The following is a 21,680-nucleotide window of genomic DNA, read 5'->3' on the forward strand; positions in this document are numbered from 1 at the left end:
ATATTTTTGGTTGTTTTTTCAAAAAAAAAAATTAACCTCCAGATAAACTAAACCTCCAGATAAAACACAATTACATGAAAATAAAGAAAAATTAACAGCCATAACAGATGGTACAAGCACCCAAGAAGGTAAAATGCCACATGTCTTGTAGCTAATAAAAAATAGAGCAAATGAGGAAAACATGTCCCATTAGGAGGAAAGATAATTCAACTGAACCTGACCCAGAAATGATATAGATGTTAATAGATAAGAGCAAGAAATCAGTTATTATAACTATATCTCATATTTTTAGAGTGGCAACAGCCATCCAGTTTCTTAATCCTTATAATTACTATTTCTCAAAACCTCTCATAGGCCTGAGTTATTGTACCTGTTGGTGCATTCTCTTCCATTATTATTTTGTTGTAATTTACCACAGGTCAATGTTTAACAGTTGCACTGCAATTCTGCACTAATGAGGAACTCCTTATGATCTGTTGGTCAGCTCCAAAGCTGACCCATTTTACAATGTTCGCTTTAACGGTGGTTTTAATCCATTTGGTTGTGATGCCCCGGTGTAGTTTTCTCATGTTTATTCTGCTTGAAGTTTATTAAGTTTCTTTGATCTGTGGATTTATAGTTTGTATAAAATTTGGAAAATTTCAATCATTTTTTCATAGAATTTTTTCTGCATTCACTGTGACATCCCTGACCCCAGCCCTCACCGTTCAGGGACTCCGACTAATCTCTGTTAGACAATTTGAAGTTGTTCTGCAGTATCTAAACGCTCTATTTGTTTGTTTAACAGTCTTTTTTCTCCATATTTCACTTTGGACAATTGCTATTGATGCATCTTCAAACTGGAGAATCTGTTTTTCTGCAATGTCTAATATGCTGTTAGTTCCATACAGTTTATTTTCTTTTTTTTTTTCTTTGGAGATGAAGTCTTACTTTTGTCCCCCAAGCTGGAGTGTGATGGCATGATCTCAGCTCACTGCAACCTCCACCTTCTGGGTCCAGGTGATTCTCCTGCCTCAGCCTCTTGAGTAGCTGGGATTACAGGTGCATGCCACCATGCCCAGCTATTCTTTTTATTTATTTATTTTCTTTATTTATTTTTTTAAGCAGAGACAGGGTTTCACCATGTTGGCTAGGCTGGTCTCGAACTCCTGACCTCAGGTGATCCACCCGCCTCAGCTTCCCAAAGTGCTGGGATTACAGGTGTGAGCCACTGCACCCGGCCACAGTGTATTTTCAATGTAGACATTGAACTTTACATTTTTAAAAGTTCCTAAAATGAACTTAGCATATTCTTTCTTCTAGCTTCTTGAACATATGGAGTTCAGTTATAATAAATGTTTTACTGTCCTGTCTAATAATTTTCTTATTTTTTCTGAGTTACTTTCAATTAGTTGATATTTTTCTTTTAATGAGACATTTTTCTTATTCTTTCTGCACCTGCTAATTTTTATTGGATACTAATCATTGAGAATTTTACCTTGTTGGTAAGTAAACAAGGTAAAATTCTTGTTTACTTGAATGTTTTTGTATTCCTAAAAATACTCTTAAGATTTTTTTCTGTGATGCTGTTATTTGGAAATAGTGTGATACTTTCAGATCCTGCTTTTCAGGTGTGTTGGTTGAGACTAGAGGAGAGTTTCGTCTAGAATGAATTGTTCACTCTCAAGGGCAAAACTCTCTTAGTATTCTAGTCCATACCTTGTGAATTATGAGTTTTTTTTCCAATCAGGCAGATGGTGATAGGCACCATTCCCAACCTACTGTAAGCTCAAAGAGGGTTGTGCCTTCTAAACTTTACAGGTATTTTTTTCGCCTGGCCTCAGGGAATTTCCTCACATGAAGGAACAAATAAGCAGTCATGAATACTGAGGCCTCCTCTCTGAAGATCTCTTCTCTGCGCATTTCTGTCCTCTCCATACTCTGCTCTGTTCAACTTCTACTTTCTGGCACTCCATTCTGTGAATGCTGGCTGCCCAGCCTCCCTGGACTTCAGCTCTGTCTCTCCCAATCAGGGTCACCATCAGGCTCTGCCTAGGTTCCCCCTCTCTGTGCCACCACCTAGCAGTAAGCTGGGACAATTAAAAGGTTCAGATTTTTTGCTTTCCATCTCCCAGGGATCACTTTCTTTAATTGTCTGACAGTCAATATCTTCATACATTTTCTTTAGTTTATTAGTTATTTTCATGCAAGAAGGTAAATTCCCTGTTACTTCATCTTGCTTGGAAGTGGAAGTCTTCCCAAATCCCGTTTTAGAATCCGCTTCCTAGAATCATCCCTATTATTAACTGTTCCAAGTTAGTTCCAAGGAAACAGACTCTGGCACTCTGAGATTTGCATGCATCAGGTTTATTAGTGAGTGTTCTCAATAACATCTGTAGGGGAAGCAGGGCTGGGGAGAAGGAGAAGTTAAATTGCAATGCAGTTGTAACAGAAGCCTTCATGGGTCATAAGGGAAGGTCTGGAGAGAGAACCACCTTTCAGACTTGCCCCATTTCTATCCCCTTTCTTACAAGAACTCGTGGGCCACAGGTAGCTATCAGTGCAAGTACGCAGCAAAGGGTGAGTGCCTCCTTCTAGAAGGGGAAACAGAACCACCCATCTGCTGCACCAATATGCAATGCGTTGTACAAAAGTAGGTTTGTTTGCATCCTGATGAAGCGTTTAGTTACAGTCAGTCATTGCTGCTTCTTGAAGCAGCTTATCAAAATGGAAATTGTTTTTCAACTAAAACTTATTTCCATATCCCCCATTTTTTAAAGAATCTCTGTTCAGAATTTGCTTTCACAGATCATTAAAACCATAAATTCAATTTTGTCCAGAATAACGGGGCTTTCTGGCAGGGCCAGCAGGTTTCATATCTGCAGGATCCAACCTCTCCTTAACAGGTGTAGAGACTGAATATTAGTGGACACAACTGAATGTCAGTTGTGATTTTTAATACCATTTTCAATGATATGAAGTAACTATTTTGTGAACTCTGTTTGAAGTAGGCGGTGTGTAGCAGAGAGTGTAGGAGCCTTTCACTCTGAAACCAAAGTGCTCACCTATGCCTTCTGACTCCACTCCCGCTGTGCTTTGGACTTTGGGCAAGTTGCTTTGCCTTTCTAAAGCTCATTTTCCTTCTCTATAAAATGGGCTGAGTTTTATATTTCATAGGGCTGTGATCACTGAAGGTTTCAGAGGCAGAATAATGTGGTTATAAAGAGCATGGGTCTAGAGTCAGGAGTTTGAATCATGCCTGACCACTTACTAACTTAATTTAACCACTCTTTACCTATTTTCCTATTTATAAAAGAGAGATTATAATAGCAAATTCCTAGGTTGTTTGTAAGGATTAAGTGAATTAATACAGAAAAATAGCTTAAAAGAGTGTCAAGCACATAGCAAGTGATCAACAAATGTGAGCTCTTATTATTAAGGGTTTAGGGGCTTCAGAAGTTTGAATGAATTTAGTGGAAGAAGAGTTTTGCTTTGAGTGACCTTACAGTCTAGTAAAGGATAAAAAACAAGGCATAAATATTAATAAAAATAAGGCAAATATTAATAAAAAAATTCATTATAGGAATTTTAAAAGATGAACAAATAAAGTTCAGTTCTGTGGGAAATAAAAGAGAAGGGTGTTAATTTCCATGGAAACGTGAAAAGAACAGAACTTGAAGTGACAGTTAAATTCAACCTTACCCAGAACATGTAGAATGCATACTTTCTCATTTGGCTGGTTAAATTCCAAGTAATTTTATAATTGACCTAATTGCAAAGATGTAGCTGAGCAGCACCATCTATATAATTCCCTATGGCTGTGGAATCAAGTGTCTGAAGATGCCTGGAGTCATGGATTTAAGAAACAGAAATGTTGCCACTCAGTCCACCCCTGCCACCTCCCACCCAGTTCCCTTCATCTAGGATTCCTATTGGTGGAGGGAGAAGTGGTTGCCAATTCTCACTTCCCTATTTAGACAGATCCTCAAGCAGAGAGACTCCTGCCTGTTTTGTTTCTGCTGATATAGGGAAGTGGGTACCTCTAACCACTTCCCTAGGGAGCAGGCGCTACTGCTGCCTGAAGTCAAATATCTCTTCCCTGAAAAGGAAGTATAGATTAGAGAGACACCCTACTCTGGGTAGCTTAAATAAAATATAAGCCCTGTTTCTCAGTCTTTGAAAGTTGTTAAATAGCAAGAGTGGAAATCCCTAAACTCAGTCCCAGGGCAATCATCTGCACGGACAGTTAGTCCAGAGAATTGGAGAGAGGACAGGCTATGGAGTGGCCAATCTTCCTCTGCCACCTACCACCTGCTCCATGTCAGGCAAGTCCCATTTCCTCTCTGCATTTCGGTTCTTTACATGTGGAATAATAACATTAGCTATAATTCTCTGAGTGCTTGGGATGTGTCAAGCATATGTGAGGTTTTATTCTTCCCTTTTCACAAATAAAGAAAATGGAAGTTGAATAACTTACCCATAATTACCCAACGAGAGTCAGGATTTAAATTCAAGTTTATCTCTAAAGGAGCTAGCACTCTTCCCTAAACCTTGCATGTAGTAGGTACTCAATAAATCACAGCTATTATTATTATTATTCCAAAGTGACATTGACCACAGTTATAAGACCACAGATATAAGAAAAATAAAAACAGCAGTAGGACCAATTGTCCTTTCTGCACTGGCACAATAAACATCATGTTAAGCTTTGTAGCTAGAACTATCTTACAGAGGAACAGATTTGCTCTTATAATTATAGCCTGACCAGAATCTTAGCTCCAGAAAGAAGAGAAATTCCATTTATGCATGCTGCACTCTTAATAAAATAAAGGCAAAAGAACACTGGAGTAGGAATTAGTAGGCAACTTTTGGCAAGACATTTTGCTTCTCTTGGCCTGGAGTTATTTGTCCATAAGGCTTATATTCCCTAATTGTGTTGGCTTCTAGCAGCCATTAACAATGGCTGCAGGGATAGCCCTTGTTCAAGATGAAACTCACCTGTCTGTGGGGTTGGCTGCTTAAAGTTGTGCTGTTTTCAGCCAAGAGTCTTTGTATATGCTTCTAGCTATAAATTTGATTACTTTGATAAAATTTGGTAGTAAATAATTCTTCTCACTACTTATTCCTCTACTTTCACTCAAGAGAGTTCTCTGGAAGTTTGAATTATGGTATAAACAAAGTGGAACCTTTATGATGTGTTCATTGTCTTTAAGGGTATAGGAGATGTTTGCGGGGCAGTCTTATCGTCATAACATTAACACTGCTGACTTTGAATTTATTTATTGTACATATAGAAATACAAAGAAGCTGCTGTCTGTCGTCTAGGTAACCCCCAATAGTAATCCAGCAATAATAAGATTGGGATAGTCTGACAAACTGTAGGCTATGCTGAGTGGAGAGCGCCGGGCATTCATTTGTCAGAGAAGTTGAAAGGTTGTCTTTGCAGGAAGCTGCCTCTTGCCTGTACAAGTGGAACTGTGGGCATGTGCCCAGTCCCATGAGTGGAGGGGATTTCTTTTATTTAAAGATACTTAACTATTTCTAGGCTCATGAAAGACACCAGCCAGTAGTAGAGGTTCTAAGCCTAAGGGCTGTGTGTCAGATCTCTCTGAAGTGAGGTTGTATTGAACCAACACAATATTTTGTTTTGTTTTGATGAATTTGCAAGCTCTTGCAGTCTAAGTACGTCTTAGTTAAGCATAGTATCCACTACTCTGTATTTAGCTGGCCAACTTCATTCATTTATGTTGTCTGCTGCTCCCTGAAACCAGGTGGTCTGTCATCTCTGAAAGAGTGGCTCCTATTTGCTGGGCTTTCATAGTGTGCTATACACTTTACATCTTATCCTCAAAACAGAACTGTGAGTTAGGTATTAGCATCTCCTATTTATGAGTAAACTGAGGCTTAAAGGGAAAAACTAGCCCAAGGCAAGATAACTAATAAATACCACCATTGATGACTGAGCCGTAAGCCGGTGCCCTAATAAGTCTCATTTTACTTGGTTCTGTCTGTGTCATCTGGCCCCTGGACTTTTTATAGGACAGTCTGTAAAGGACCACTTGAGCCCATGACTTGGGCTCACTCTTTCATTTGAACAACAAGACACCTTATTGGTTTTATTACAGATGTCATCATCACCTAGCCTTCAGCGGCTCAAGGTGTCATTTTTTCTGCCTTCCTTATACCCACTGTGTTAATTTCTGGACCCCAGGTTTTCGAGCCATTGACAAATTCAGCATGACTATAATGTCTCCTCAGTGATTACTGAAGGAACTTGTTATGTTAGCCAAGAGAATACCTGGGGTGGTACTAGGATAATATCCACCTTCAAACAGCTGAATATTCAAGAGTCGACAAATGTCTATGATTCCTAAGGGCAAAGCCAGGCAGAGTGGGTCCTGCAGAAAAGAACGCCAATTAATCAGGGCTGCGCAGTAATCCTAATGTCAAACCCACGCCCCAGAACCTCGATTTCTCTCCAGACACCAACTCCAAGATCCTCCACGGGGATGTGGGATTTGAGTTTAGGCGCTTGCGTCTCACTGCAGCCAGAGGCCCCAGAGCCCGCCCCCAGGGACCCGCCCCCGCTCTCAGGGACGCTGGACGCCGGACGCCGTCTCCTGGCAACGCAGACGCTCAACCTGAGCGCGCCCGCAGGCTCTTTGCTCAGAGCTCAGCCCTACATAGATCGGCTTCTGTCATGGCCTCCAAACAAACCAAAAAGAAAGAGGTGCATCGTATCAACTCGGCGCACGGATCGGATAAATCGAAAGAGTAAGGGACCTCTGCCTGCCCGTCCATCCCTTGGCCTAGTCCCTCGGCATCACCACTAGTTCTGGGGCTGCCTCCCTGTAGCAAACTCTGCCAGGGCAGAAGTTTAGTGGCCTCCTCGCAGCTTGTCTTCTCTAGTAAACCAGATCCAGGAGGTGCTTGCTCTCATACTTCTCTCTTACCTGTCTTGACTCACTTCCTTTCCCAGAGCCCCTGATTTTCTTGCTTTGGGTGCTCGGCTCCCATGGGTGAATCTCCCACCCCTCCTCTCCTTCATAGCCCTCTCAGACAGTTAGAAAGGCTATAGCTTTCCTAAGAAAGAGGCATATCTCAAAGACTTCTGGTTAAAGCCACATCTGCATGGCCCCAGAAATGATACAGAGAAAGACAGACAGACATGGACACATTTCACCTTAATGGTGATTTGCTAGTATGCGTCTGCCCGGTCCAACGACTCCGACCTTTAATCAGATATAATCAGACATAAAGTGGCTTCAAAACCTTCAAACAGCATAAATGTACAGTTTATGTTACTCTAACGTTTACTCTGAGAAAGTAGTAGACCCTCAATCAGGGAATCTTTATGGTGCCTTTGTCCTGGGTTGGTGTTAGTGGTGTGTCTTAGGATGTACTTCCCCACGATTATTATTTTCTTTGGTCGGTTTCCCTAGAGATATCCAGTTATCGGCAGCACAGGACTGGGGCTATTGTTTGAACTTACACCATTTCTAACGTTCATTCCCACTGTGAGAATCCCAGCTGCCAGCCCTGCTTCAGTGGGATCATTCATGTTCTTCACGCTCTGCCTGATGGGAAGGGGGATGCAATCAATCATTTCAAATTGAAGTTTTACATCCTTGATGCCTGTTTCTCCATTTCCTTCCCTGGTTGAAAAATTCCACATTGGACTGATCCCTAGGATTCACTGATCCCTAGGATTTAAACTCTTTCTCTTTGTGAATTCTTCTCCCAGACTCATTCCCATGTCTGCAAATCTCTAGTCCCTTAGTTCTAACCTCTCTCATAAGCAGGTTTCCAATTATCTGGCAGATAATCCACTCCTTTTACTAGCTTAAATTTTAGATATAACATATATGAGTAATATTACATATACAATTTTATATAGATATTACATATCTAATAGGATTGCTCTACTTCTGTGAACCAAAGTCAGGTCTTTTCAGCATTGTCTAAGGGTTTCCATTCCTCTAGGTCCAAGGCCAAAGAGGCCCGTCAGAATCAGGCCTCTAATTACTTCTCTAACGTTATGTTCCACTAGCTTCCTCTCCACTCCCTGAGTCATCTCAGGATTGGTCCCACCGCAGGCCTTTACACTTGCTGTTTCCCATATTGGAAAGCTTTTCTGCTCAAATATCTATATGGTTTTCTCTCTCCCTTCCTTCAGGAGTGTAACTAAATATCATTTTCTCCCGTTAGCTTCTTTGGCCACTTGATTTAAAATTACAACCTCTACTTCTCTGCCAAAACAAAACAAAACAAAACAAAGCTCCCTGTCTTCCTTCACTGCTTTGTTTATTTTCATTGACTTTTTTTTGCTCATTTAACATGCTATATATTTCACTTATTAAAAACTACATTTTTTTTTCATTTGTCTTCCCAATAGGAAAGGCAGGGATTTTTCCTTTTCTATTTTATATACTGTTGAATTCTTAGTACTTAGAGTAGTTCCACGGTCATACATAGTAGCTCTCAAAAGTGTTTAGTGAATGAATGAGTGACTCTCTTAACTAGGAGACATTAAAGGATTGCAAAAGAATTTTGAATACACCCCCCACCATACACACACAAAAATAACTAAGTCACTGATGTTATAAGTAATACACATTGAAGGCTCACAACTCTTTAGGAGTTTTGGGAAAATCTTGGACTTTAATGAGTTTATATCCTGAAAGAGATGTGACTGTTAACTCCCATAAAGAAACTTATCAAACCAGACACCATAAAACACATTACTTGCCCTGATCCTGTGATGGTTGTATTACACAATAGAAACTAGATCCCCACTGGTAAGATGCAAACTCTCTTCTTACTAAGAATTCTTATTTCTTTTTGAGATAGTAATAAATGTCTAATATATTTTTTCTAGAAAATATGTGAATTATGTCAATAAAAATGTATGCATATATTTATGAAAATAGAAGAGGAAGGGCAAAGAGTTATTTTTTAAAAGCTAAGATTTGTTAGAAACTATCTATTGAGCATCAAACACCAGATCATTAGATTTTTCTGTAGCATTAAATGATAGGATGTTAAGTTCATTATAAATCAAGTCTATCTTCTAAGTTTAACTGAAGAACTAATCACAGAACCAAAGCTCACCCCTAGATGTAGGACAGACAAAGTGTCACTTAGTATGAGGCATAGAGATCAAAGTCTAGCAAGGCCCTTTATTTAAAATACACTGGGAGATTTAGAGTAAGTTTTTATGTCATTTTACCACACTTTGTGTTTACACATCCAATAAATGCGACCAACTCTAACATGGTACTGGATACAGAAATAAAAGAAAGTCTTCAGAACCTTGAAAATGGCTATGCAATAGAATGTTATTCTCCTAGAGATGCCATCTCTAGCATCTCTCTTTTGCCCTAAAATTATGTGTCAGACTGGGAATAAGTGTCATGTTTGGCTTTTGCCTCATACAGCAACTAGCACACAAAAAAAGTCACCATGTGTTTATTAAATGAGCTAATAGTTATGTTATCCGCCTTGGTTTTCATTCCTTCTGAATTTTATTGAAGCCCAATTTTCCTTGTCTTTCCGTTTTGATCTGCCATTGGCAAAGTTCAAAAACTGAGATGTTACAACTGATTACAGTAGAATCATCTATGTTCACATTAATAAGTAAATATAACTTTGAATCACCAAGAAAAACTATTCCAGGTAACTAAGCTGTAAGTTTTTTACATTAAACAATTTCTATTTTATCTATTTCCTAGTTCTCTGTATCAGCCAGTATGAAATCACTATTCTAGGGTGATTCACTCTGGCATCAGTTTTTTGACATTGGACAAGTCATTTTCTATTCTGACATTTAGTTTTCTCTTCTTTAAAGGGGGAGCCCTTTAATTAAAGTTACTCTTACCCCAGCATGTCCTGTTCTCCCTTCCCTGCTTTATATTTTCTTCCAGTTCTAAGTTTCCATGATGTTATCAGATATATTTTTTAACTTCATTAGACCCATAATTAGTGAGGGGATTTTGTTGCAGTAAGATGTTTAAAACCACGGTTTAATTAATTGTCCTGTTAATCATCTTTTAACATAACAATTTTTAACATAATATAACTTTAACATAACATCACAACTGTCACAGATTTTAACTCTCATTATCAGCATCTTAGTTTGAGCTACTGTAACAGAATACCATAGACTGGGTAGCTTAAATAACAAACATTTGTTTCCCACAGTTCTGGAGGCTAGAAGTCAACAAGCAGGGTGCCAGCATGGTCAGGTTTGGGGAAGACTCTCTACTTCAGGGATCCCCACCCACTGGGGCTGTGGATCAGTACCAGTCTGGTCCATGGCCTGTAAGGACCTGGGCTGCGCAGCAGGAGGTGACAGGCAGGGGAGTCAACATTTCCACATTTCCACCTGAGCTCCCCCTTCTGTCAGATTAGCAGTGGCATTAAATTCTCATAGGAGTGCAAATCCTATCGTGAACTGTGCATACAAGGGATCTAGGTTGTATGATCTTTACAAGAATCTAATGCATCCCCCTCTCTATCCGTGGAAAAAATTGTCTTCCATGTGTGCCCAAAAGGTTGAGGAAGGCTGCTCTACTTAACTCACAGATATCCATCTTTTTGTATCCTCACGTGCTAGAGAGAGAAGGCTGGTTAGTTCTGTTACTTTTCTTATAGGACAATAATCGCATCATGAGGTCCCACCCTGATAACCTAATTACCTTCCAAAGACCCCATATCCTAAAACTATTCTGAGAATTAACATTTTAAGATGTGTATATTGGGAGGGGAGTCACTGATATGCAGTCTGTAATACAAACTAATAACAATTAGCAATTATAAACACATTTAAATTAATTGATCAATCTAATTGATTTGAAAACTAATAGGTGCTACAGAGATTCATTCACCAATTAGATGCCACTGGATTGATTTGTAGTGATATCAAGACAAAAATTTGATCTTCTTGGAAGTACTAAATATAATTCTTTGTGTATATCATAGACAACACAACAGAGACAAAAGAAGTCATGCAATTTAAGTATTGACAGTATTAATGTATAAACTTTATACACTAAAATACTTGGAACCTTAATGGGAAGTTTGAGATAGGGACACAATTTGATGTTTATAGTCATAAAATTTTTTTCACTTCCAAAAGGACATTCAAACCAAGATTGAAAAACAGGTCATCTGTTAAACTAACAAGAACCATATAACCTTGTAGATTTGTACTTATAAAATAATATTAAGCCTCTTTCAAAAGCAGAATGAAATATATTTCATAATTTTCAAGTTAATCTAACTTATGACTAAAACGAACATCTAAATTTTAGAGAATTTTCAAAAATGATCAACATGTCTCTCTATAGGAAATTTGAAAAGGATACTATTACAAAAGCTGAATTCAAGATTTAATACAATGAAAACCAACATAAAATAGAGGAATAAATATCTTGCTGTGTATTAGATTAAGTGAATTCTTTCTTGGTTGTTTGAGGCCCAAGAGAGAGATAATCTAATGAAACTATGCAACAGAGGTTGGTACCTAATATGTTCCTCTACCTGCAGCGTTCAGAAAAGAAACCTCCCCTAAGTCAGCAGGACACATTAGGGAGGTGCCCTGTGTAACCCGAGGTCCAGTTCGCATAGCTCACACCAGAAGGCAGAGGTAAGAGGTGAAACTGTCAACAACCCAGGGGTCACCTGAGTCTTGTGATTTCCCCAGGTGACCTGTGTGGAACTCAACAACTATAGTCAATTAACAAATTTAAAAGGTCGGTTGGAGTGAGCATCCCCCAAAGTTCTACAATATGGCCAAGGACTTTGTACATTGTTCCTTTTTTAGTAGCCATTCCAAATATCATGAGATGCATTGTTACAGGAAGTCCCTTGTCCTCCTAAAAGCCACCTCACTTCTCTCTAATGAGAATGGCCCAGTCCTCTCCCAGGTCCACAAAGGGGAGGTGATAGTATTGCTTTTGTGTAAATAATATAATGCAACATTTTTAAAATCTTCACCTTAATACTTTTGTATTTTGTTTTATTTTGAATGATCAGCCTTTTTGGTCCCCCTTTTTTGTCCCCCAATTTGAGATGTATGAAGGCTTTTGCTCTCCCTGGGAGCGGGTAGAGGCAGCCGGGGCTTACCTGTACATTGACTTTAGATCAGTTGAATAAAAGTGCACCTTAAAAATGAAAAAAAAAAAAAAAAAAAAAAAAAAAAGATCAACTTCAGTGACAGAAACTTTCCCAGAGGATAGCTTATTCTTTATGCCTATTTCCCAATTGTTTATTGAGCATTGCCCATGCCTAAGGCACTGGTAGGCCCTAGGTAATAAGGAATTCTGAAACATGATGCTTTCTGTCAAGGGATTTATACTCTGGGGCCAGGGAAGGGAGGATTCATATAGAAGTAACCAGGAGATACAGAGTAATGACACATTTGACAGGAGAAACTTGTTGAAAGTCATAGAAGGAATCATGCATTGGTGTGGGGGTAAAGTAGAGAAATCATGAGACTCCTAAAATGAGTTAGAGGAGAGGAAGAACACTTCCAAATGGGGCTGGTTTTTCATTGCCTCTGTCTAATAGCCACTCTTCCGTTTCAAAAGGCACAGGTTAGTGGGGTGGTCAGTGCAGGCAACAGGAAAGTGGGGCACAGGTCATCCAAGTTGAATCATAAAGCATCTAAGATGAGTATCCAGCAGAATGACAGGGATAGATTAAATAATTCAAACTATATATAGTGGGGAAATACACACAGTTTCAAACATCAAAATGGTGATTTATGATGTACAATTTGACAATTGCATAGAATTTATGCTGGGTTAGAAATCACTATAAGAAATAGTGATGGTCTGAGATAATGGGGAATGCGTGATTCTTGATCCTCCTGATGATAGTGAGGAACATATTAAATGGGATGTGAGTGTGCACTGTGCACAGCAGATCTGTATGTAAGATGATTGTGGTTAAAGACTATACAAGCCAAGTTTCTGGTCTCCAGTTGCAGTTTTAATATATGACGATGATGTCCAGGCCAGGATGCCGTTCTGTCTGAAAAAGAAAATAAAAAATATTTAAATAAAATTCAGTGACAGATTTCTGAATGCCTTGCCTTACTTATTTTGCATTCTCTCTAGGGCCTGAATATATATTTTACAGTATATATTTCATAAATGCATGTGTAACTTAATTGAGTTGAACAGCAAACTCAGTGTAGGAGCTAAACCATAAACCCCCTGACTCAGAACCAGACAGAAACTGGGAGAGCCCAGAGGGAAAAGGCCCTGTCATAGTCATCTGCAGCACCCGGGACAACACTTGGCACAGATTTGGACATTTTACACATGTCAGTTGTATGTTTTTAAGTATAAAAAACACAGCAAAATTCCATGTTTAATGAGGATACCCCTTTATTTTTAATAGGGCCTTTAGTTCTCCCTTTGAAATAGTCTCAATCTGAGCATTTGTTCAGTAATTTGGCACAATTTAAGAATTATCTCTGGTAATGAAATCTTTTCTTAATCATCCAATTGGTAGTTTTGAGGGAGAAACAATTCTGTTTACTCTGTAGAATTATTATAGAGGTAGAATTAGGCTGAAAAGACATAAATTAACAAACTAATGGAATTAGTACTTCGTTGTTACCTAAAAACATGATCAATTTTATTCTTTGAAACTAATAACACTGGTGCTAATACTTTTAGATTAGTAGTCCCCAACGTTTTTGGCATCAGGGAGCAGGATCGGTTTTGTGGAAGACGATTTTCCACCAATGGCGGTGGGCAGGGGGAATGCAGTATTTCTCATAAAGAGTGCACAACCTAATAGCTTCTCATATGAGTGCACAACCTAGATCTCTCACATGCGCAGTTCATAATAGGGTTCGTGCTCCTATGAGAATGTAATGTGTTCACTGATCTGACACGAGGCAGAGCTCAGGCGGTAGTGCATGCTCACCCACTGCTCACTTCCTGCTGTATAGCCTAGTTCCTAACAGTCCATGGACCTGTACTGGTACTGCAGTGACCTAGGGGTTGGGGAACCCTGTTCTAGATGAGCAAAATAATAGTAACTTAATCAAAAGTGGCTATGTAAAGATTTTAATTGACTTTAATATTACTTTGACACTTCTAGGTCACAAATTAGGTATATCTCATAATGCTATCTCTCCCCCCTCGCCGTTCCCCACAATAGGACCCAGTGTGTGATGTTCCCCTTCCTATGTCCAAGTGACCTCATTGTTCAATTCCCACCTATGAGTGAGAACATTCGGTATCTGGTTTTCTGTTCTTGTGATAGTTTGCTGAGAATGATGGTTTCCAGCTGTATCCATGTCCCTACAAAGGACACGAATTCATCCTTTTTTATGGCTGCATAGTATTCCATGGGGTATATGTGCCACATTTTCTTAATGCAGTCTGTCACTGATGGACATTTGGGTTGATTCCAAGTCTTTGCTATTGTGAATAGTGCCACAATAAACATATGTGTGCATGTGTCTTTATAGCAGCATGACTTATAATCATTTGGATATATACCCAGTAATGGGATGGCTGGATCGAATGGTATTTCTAGTTCTAGATCCTTGAGGAATCACCACACTGTTTTCCACAATGGTTGAACTAGTTTACAGTCCCACCAACAGTGTAAAAATGTTCCTGTTTCTCCACATCCTCTCCAGCACCTGTTGTTTCCTGATTTTTTAATGATTGCCATTCTAACTGGTGTGAGATTGTATCTCATTGTGGTTTTGATTTGCATTTCTCTGATGGCCAGTGATGATGAGCATTTTTTTCATGTGTCTGTTGGCTGCATAAATGTCTCCTTTTGAGAAGTGTCTGTTCATATCCTTTGCCCACTTTTTGATGGGGTTGTTTGTTTTATTCTTGTAAATTTGATTGAGTTCTTTATAGGTTCTGTATATTAGCCCTTTGTCAGATGAGTAGATTGCAAAAATTGTCTCCCATTCTGTAGGTTGCCTGTTCACTTTGATGGTATTTTCTTTTGCTGTGCAGAAGCTCTTTAGTTTAATGAGATTCCATTTGTCAATTTTGGCTTCTGTTGCCATTGCTTTTGGTGTTTTAGACATGAAGTCCTTGCCCATGCCTATGTCCTGAATGTTATTACCTAGGTTTTCTTCTAGGGTTTTTGTGGCTTTCGGCCTAACATTTAAATCTCTAATCCATCTTGAATTAATTTTCGTATAAGGAGTAAGGAAAGGATCCAGTTTCAGCTTTCTACTTATGACTAGCCAATTTTCCCAGCACCATTTATTAAATAGGGAATCCTTTCCCCATTTCTTGTTTTTGTGCACAAATTATTTAAATCAAGGAATTTGTATAATATGAAAGATTGGATAGAAACATTACTAATCTTTCTTATTTTCAACCTTGATAATGAATATATGTATATGTTGTCATGCCATGGTACACAAATGGCCAACAAGGTGCTTTGAAATTTTATTTTAACATTCCTTCCCAGGGTAGCTACAAGCTAATTAAGTACAGGTTTTAAGGCTGTAGCTATGTTAATTTGTATGGCTGAATTAGCATATAGTACATTTTTAAAGTAAATAAGCATATATTTGTTTTTTCTTTTCTTATTTTTTGGGGTCTCTTTTTTAGTTGGTGGTGGTGTCAAAATGAAGGCCATAATCCAAATATTTTGTAATTATTTTTTTCCATCTTTCTGACCTGGTGATATTAATTAATTAATATATTAAATATCACAATTTAATACATTACTTCAGTTGGATTCTCAGAAGATTAATATGCCCATTTTACCTGTTTCCTCACCTCACCGTCTCCAGTTCAGCATACTTTCAGACCGATCTGCCCACACTTGCTTGCTTTCCAGAGATTCTCAGAGGCCAGGGTCAACCCAAAGCTATTGCTCAGCTTCTCATCAAAGTTTCTGCAGCATTTGTTTCTGAGTGGTACTATTTAGAAATTACTATTTGTGTGTGTGTGTGTGTGTGTGTGTGTGTGTGTGTGTGTGTGTGTAGAGCCATATTCAGGGGAGCTATTTACTAAATCCAAGGGGATGATATGTATCCAGGTGAATTATTAAATTAATAAAAAAGCTACAGGTTATTAAAACTTTATGGATAGGCTGGGCGCGGTGGCTCACACTTGTCATCCCAGCACTTTGGGGGGCTGAGCCAGGCGGATCATGAGGTTAAGAGATCGAGACCATCCTGACCAACATGGTTAAACCCCGTCTCTACTTCTCTACTAAAAATACAAAAATTAGCTGGGCTTAGTGGCACACGCCAGTAGTCCCAGCTACTTGGGAGGGTGAGTCAGGAGAATCGCTTGAATCAGGGAAGTAAAGTCTGCAGTAAGTGGAAATTATGCCATTACACTCCAGCCTGGTGACAGAGCAAGACTCTGTCTCAAAACAAAACAAAACAGAACAAACAAAAAACCTTACGGATATAAAGGCAAAGGGACAGAAAGTAGGAAGAACTGAGAACTATTTTCCATGCTTTTGTCCCAGGTATGAACCAGAAATACCGGGGAAAAAACCGAGTTTAATCAGGTAAGGTTAAGGTCAAGGGTGAAGGCTGTCCTGTGCAAATTGGCAATGGGGCCCTTTCAGCATACTGAAAAATGCAAATTAATTAATTAGAAATTTGAATCAAAGCCTCATCTTTGTTCTACCTTGAGTCAGGGTCTAAGATCAATTTGAAACTACTTTGTACCACAAAGAGGTTATGAGCAAAATGGTTGGCAGTTCCTTTTTTTTTTTTTTTTTTTTTTTTTGCTTATTTACTTTTCCCTTCCAAATTTAGTTTCAATGATACACGTGCAGGTTTCTTATATGGGTAAATTGCATGTTGCTGGAGTTTGGTTTACAAATTATTTCACCAACCAGGTCCTCAGTACAGCATCAGATAGGTAGTTTTTCCATCCTTCTCATCCTCCAACCTCCACCCTCAAGTAGGCCCTGGTATCTATTGTTCCCTTATTTGTGTTCTATGTGCTCAGTGTTTAGCTACTATTTATAAGTGAGAACATGTAGTATTTGGTTTTCTGTTCCTGTATTAATTTGCTTAGGAAAATGGCATCCAGTTCCATCCAGGTTGTGGCAAAGGACATAGTTTCATTTTTTATGACTGCATAGTATTCCATGGCATATATGTACTACATTTCCTTTATCCATCCCACTGTTGATGGGCACCTTGGTTGATTCTATGCGTTTGCTATTGTGAATAGTGCTACAATGAATATACACATGCATGTGTCTTTATGGTAGAATGATTTATATTCCCTTGGGTGTATAATGGTATTTATATTCCCTTGAGTGTATAATGTATCTTTATGGTAGAATGATTTCTATTCCCGTGGGTGATTTATATACCCACGAAAGGGATTTCTGGGTCAAATGATGGTCCTGTTTTAAATTCCTTGAGAAATCTCAAAATTGCTTTCTTGGAAATGGCTGAACAAATTTGCATACCCTCCACCAATATACAAGTATCCTCTTTTCCCTAAACTTCACCTGCATCTGTTATTTTTTGACTTTTTGTAATATCCATTCTTAATGGTGTGAGATGATTGATTGGTATTTCTCTGATGATTAGTGATGTTGACCATTTTTTCATATGCTTGTTGGCTGTTTATGTCCTTTGTCCATTTTAAGTGGGGTTGTATGTTTTTTGCTTGTTGATTTAAGTTCCTTATAGATTCTAGATATTAAACTGTTGTCAGATGCATAGTTTGCAAATATTTTCTTCTATTCTGTAGGCTGTTTGTTTACTTTGTTGATAGTTTCTTTTACTTTGGAGAAGCTCTTTAGTTTAATTAAGTCCCGCTAGTCAATTTTTTTGTTGTTGTTGCAATTGCTTTTGGAGCCTTCATCATAAAATATTTCCAGGGCATATGTCCAGAATGGTATCTCCTAGCTTTTCTTCTAGGGTGTTTTTTAAACAGTTTTACATTTTCCATTTAAATCTTTAATCCATCTTCAGTTGCTTTATGTACATGGTGAAAGAAAGGGGTCCAGTTTCAATCTTCTATATATGGCTGGTCAGTTATCCCAGTACCATTTATTGAATAGAAAGTCCTATCCACATTGCTTGTTATTGTTGACTTTGTCGAAGATCAGATGGTTGTAGGTAGGTAACTTTATTTCCATGTTCTGTAACCTGTTCCATCGGTCTATGTGTCTGTTTTTGTATCAGTATCATGCTGCTTCAGTCACTGTAGCCGTGTAGTAGAGTTTGAAGTTGGCAAACATTATGCCTCCAGCTTTGTTCTTTTTGCATAGGATCGTCTTGGCTATTTGGGTTCTTTTTTGGTTCCATATGCATTTTATGATAGTTTTTTTTCCAATTCTGTGTAAAATGGCATGGGTATATTGATAAGAATAGCACTAAATCTCTAAATTGCTTTGGGCAGCACAGTCATTTTAACAATATTGATTTTTCCTATCCATGAGCATGGGATGTTTTTTCCATTTATTTGTGTCATCTCTGATTTCTTTAAGCAATATTTTGTAATCCTTCATGTAAAGTTCTTTCACCTCCTTTGTTAGCTGTATACCTAGGTATTCTATTCTTTTGTGGCTATTGTGAATGGGATTGCATTTTTAATTGGATCTCAGCTTGGATGTTTTTGGTGTATATAAATGCTACTGATTTTGGTACATTGGTTTTGTATCCTGAAACTTTGATGAAGTTATCAGGTCTAAGAGCCATTGGGCTGAGACTTTAGAGTTTACTATGTATAGAATCATACAGTCTACAAAGAGAGATAGTTTGACTTCCTGTATTCCTATTTGTATGCCTTTTATGTATTTTTCTTGCCTTATTGCTCTGGCTAGGACTTCCAGAACTATTTGGAATAGGAGTGGTGAGAGTAGGCATCCTTTTCATGTTCTGGTTCTCAAGAGGAATCTTTCCATCTTTTGCCCATTCAGTATAATGCTGGCTGTAGTTTTTCATAAATGGCTCTTATTATTTTTGTGTATGTTCCTTAAATGCCTAGTTTGTTCAGTTTTTAATGTGAAGGGGGTAACAGATTTTTATCAAAAGCCTTTATTTAGTATATTGAGATGATCATGTGGTTTTTGTTTTCAGTTCTGCTTATGTGATGAATAATGTTTATTGATTTGCTTTTGTTGAACCAACCTTGCATCCCATGAATAATGCCTACTTGATTGTGGTGAATTAGCTTTTTGATGTGCTGCTGGATTTGGTTTGTTAGTATTTTGTTGAGGATTTTAGCATCTGTGTCCATAAAGAACATTGTCCTGAAGGTTTTGTTTTGGGATTTTTTACATTGTGTCTCTACCAGGATTTGGTATCAGAATGATGCTGGCTTCATAGAATGAAGTAGGGAGGGGTCCCTCCTCCTTGATGTGTTGGAGTCATTTCAGAGGGATTGGTACCAGCTCTTCTTTGTATGTCTGGTAGAATTCTGCAGTGAATCCATCTGGTTCAGAGTTTTTTCTGGTTAGTAGAGGTTTTTTATTGTTTTTTTTTTTTACTGATTCAGTTTTGGAACATGTCATCGGTCTCTTCAGGATTTCAGTTTCTTCCTGGTTCAAACTTGGTAGGTTGTATGTTTCCAGGAATTTATCCATTTCTTCTAGGATTTTTAGTTTGTTTGCATAGAGCTGTTTGTAATAGTCTCTGAGGGTTTGTTTTTTTTTTTTTTTTTTTTTTTTTTGTATTTCTGTGGAGGCAGTGGTCATGTGTTTTTTTATTAGTATTAATATAGCTAACAGTCTGTCAGTCTTATTTATTTTTTCTAACAAAATAACTTTTGGTTTTGTTGATCATTTGTATGTTTTTTTTGTGTTTCCATTTCTTTCAGCATGTCTCTAACTTTGGTTATTTCTTCCCCCTTTTAGCTTTGTGGTTGGTTTGCTATTGTTTTTCTAGTTCCTCTTGTTGTGATGTTAGATTGTTAATATGAGAAGCATCTAACTTTTTGATGTGGGCATTTAGCAGTATAAAATTCCCTTTTAACACTGCTTTAGCAGTGTCCCAGAGAGTCTTGTATGTTGTATCTTTGTTTTCATTAGTTTCAAAGAATTTCTTGGTTTCTGCCTTAATTTCATTGCTTACCCAAAAGTCATTTCAGGAACATGTTGTTTAATTTCCACTTAGTTATATGAGTTTTAGAGATCTTGGTTTTGATTACTTCTTATAACACTGTGGTGCAAGAGTGGTTTCAAATTTTTTTCAATTTGTTGAGAATTTCTTTGTTGTCTAAAACATGGTTGATTTTACAGTATGTGCCATGTGAAAATGTGAAGAATGTATATTCTGTTTTTATTGGGTGGAGTGTTCTGTAGATGTCTGTCAGGTCCATTTGGTCATGTGTTGAGTTTAGATCCTGAATATCTTTTTTAATTTTCTGCCTTGATGATCTGTCTAATACTGTCAGTGGGGTGTTAAGGTCTCCCAGTATTATTGTGTGGTTATCTAAGTCTCTTCATAGTTTTCTAGGAACTTGTTCGATGAATCTGGGTGCCCCAGTTTTGGATGCATATATTTAGGATAGTTAAGTCTTCTTTTTGAACTGAGCCCTTTATCATTATTTAATAGTCTTCTTTGTCCCTTTCGATTGTTGTTGGCTTAAAGTCCGTTTTGTCTGAAATAAGAATAGCAACTTTTGCTCCTTTTTGTTTTCTATTTGCTTCATAGATCTTTCTCTATCCCTTTACTTTGAGCATATGCTTGTCATTGCATGTGAGATGGGTCTCCTGAAGATAGCATGAAACTATCTTAAGTTCTGCTTCTTTATCCAACTTACCACTCTGTGCCTTTTAAGTGGGATGTTTAACCCATATATATTCAGGGTTAATAAAGTGTGGATTTGATTCTGTCATCATGTTGTTAGTTGGTTGTTATGTAGACTTGTCTGTGTAGTTGATTTATAGTATCAATGGTAGACTTTATTGTGTAGTTTATTTATAGTGTCAATTCCATAGTTGACTTATAGTGTCAATGTAGGTGATTTATAGCGTCAATATATGCTAAAGCGTCTTTTTGTGGTGACCAGCAACAATCTTTCATTTCCATATTTAGCACTCCCTTAAGGACCTCTTTTAAAGGAGGTCTGGTGGTAATGAATTCCCTTAGCGTATGCTTGTTTGAAAAGGATTTTATTTCTACTTCAGTTATGAAGCTTAGTTTGGCTGGATATGAAATTCTTGGTTGGAATTTCTTTTCTTTAAGGATCTTGAATATAGGCCTCCAATTTCTTCTGGCTGTAGGGTTTCTGCTGAAAGATCTTCTGTTAGACTGATGGGATTCCCTTTTGGCAGTGAATCTATCTGGGCCAGAGCTTTTTCTGGTTGGTAGATTTTTTTATTATTTAGGCGTAGGTGACCTGTCCCTTCTCTCTAGCTGCCTTTAATATTTCTTTCATTTGCATGAATCTTGGAGAATTTGATTACTATATATCTTGGGGATGGTCAGCTTGTGTAGCATCTCTCAGGGGTTTTCTAAATTTCCTGAATTTTAGTGTCAACCTCTCTACTGAGATTGAGGAAATTTTCATGGACAATGTCCTTAAATTCTGAGATCATTTCTTTATCTTGGTCTATTCTGCTGTAATACTACTAATTGAGTTTTGAAATTCCTGTAGTGAGTTTTTCAGCTCTGTCAGATGAGTTTGGCTTTTCCTTAAAATGGCTATTTCATTTTTCAGCTCTCAAATCATTTTACTGGATTCCTTAAATTTGTTGGATTGGTTTTCAAG

At 38.0% G+C, this 21,680-nt stretch overlaps 1 protein-coding gene across 1 annotated transcript in view; it reads left to right on the forward strand.

The window, feature by feature from the left end:
* Nucleotides 1-6,609: 6,609 nt before the first annotated feature.
* ADGB (androglobin) overlaps nt 6,610-21,680 on the forward strand; it is a 248,133-nt gene continuing 233,062 nt past the window's right edge. Inside the window, exon 1 of the mRNA XM_008006725.3 lies at nt 6,610-6,753. Coding sequence (XP_008004916.3) covers nt 6,680-6,753 — 74 coding nt within the window. The 5' untranslated portion in view covers nt 6,610-6,679. The remainder of the gene's footprint in view (nt 6,754-21,680) is intronic.

Source organism: Chlorocebus sabaeus, chromosome 13, assembly GCF_047675955.1.
Source record: "Chlorocebus sabaeus isolate Y175 chromosome 13, mChlSab1.0.hap1, whole genome shotgun sequence".
NCBI classification, from domain to species: domain Eukaryota; kingdom Metazoa; phylum Chordata; class Mammalia; order Primates; family Cercopithecidae; genus Chlorocebus; species Chlorocebus sabaeus.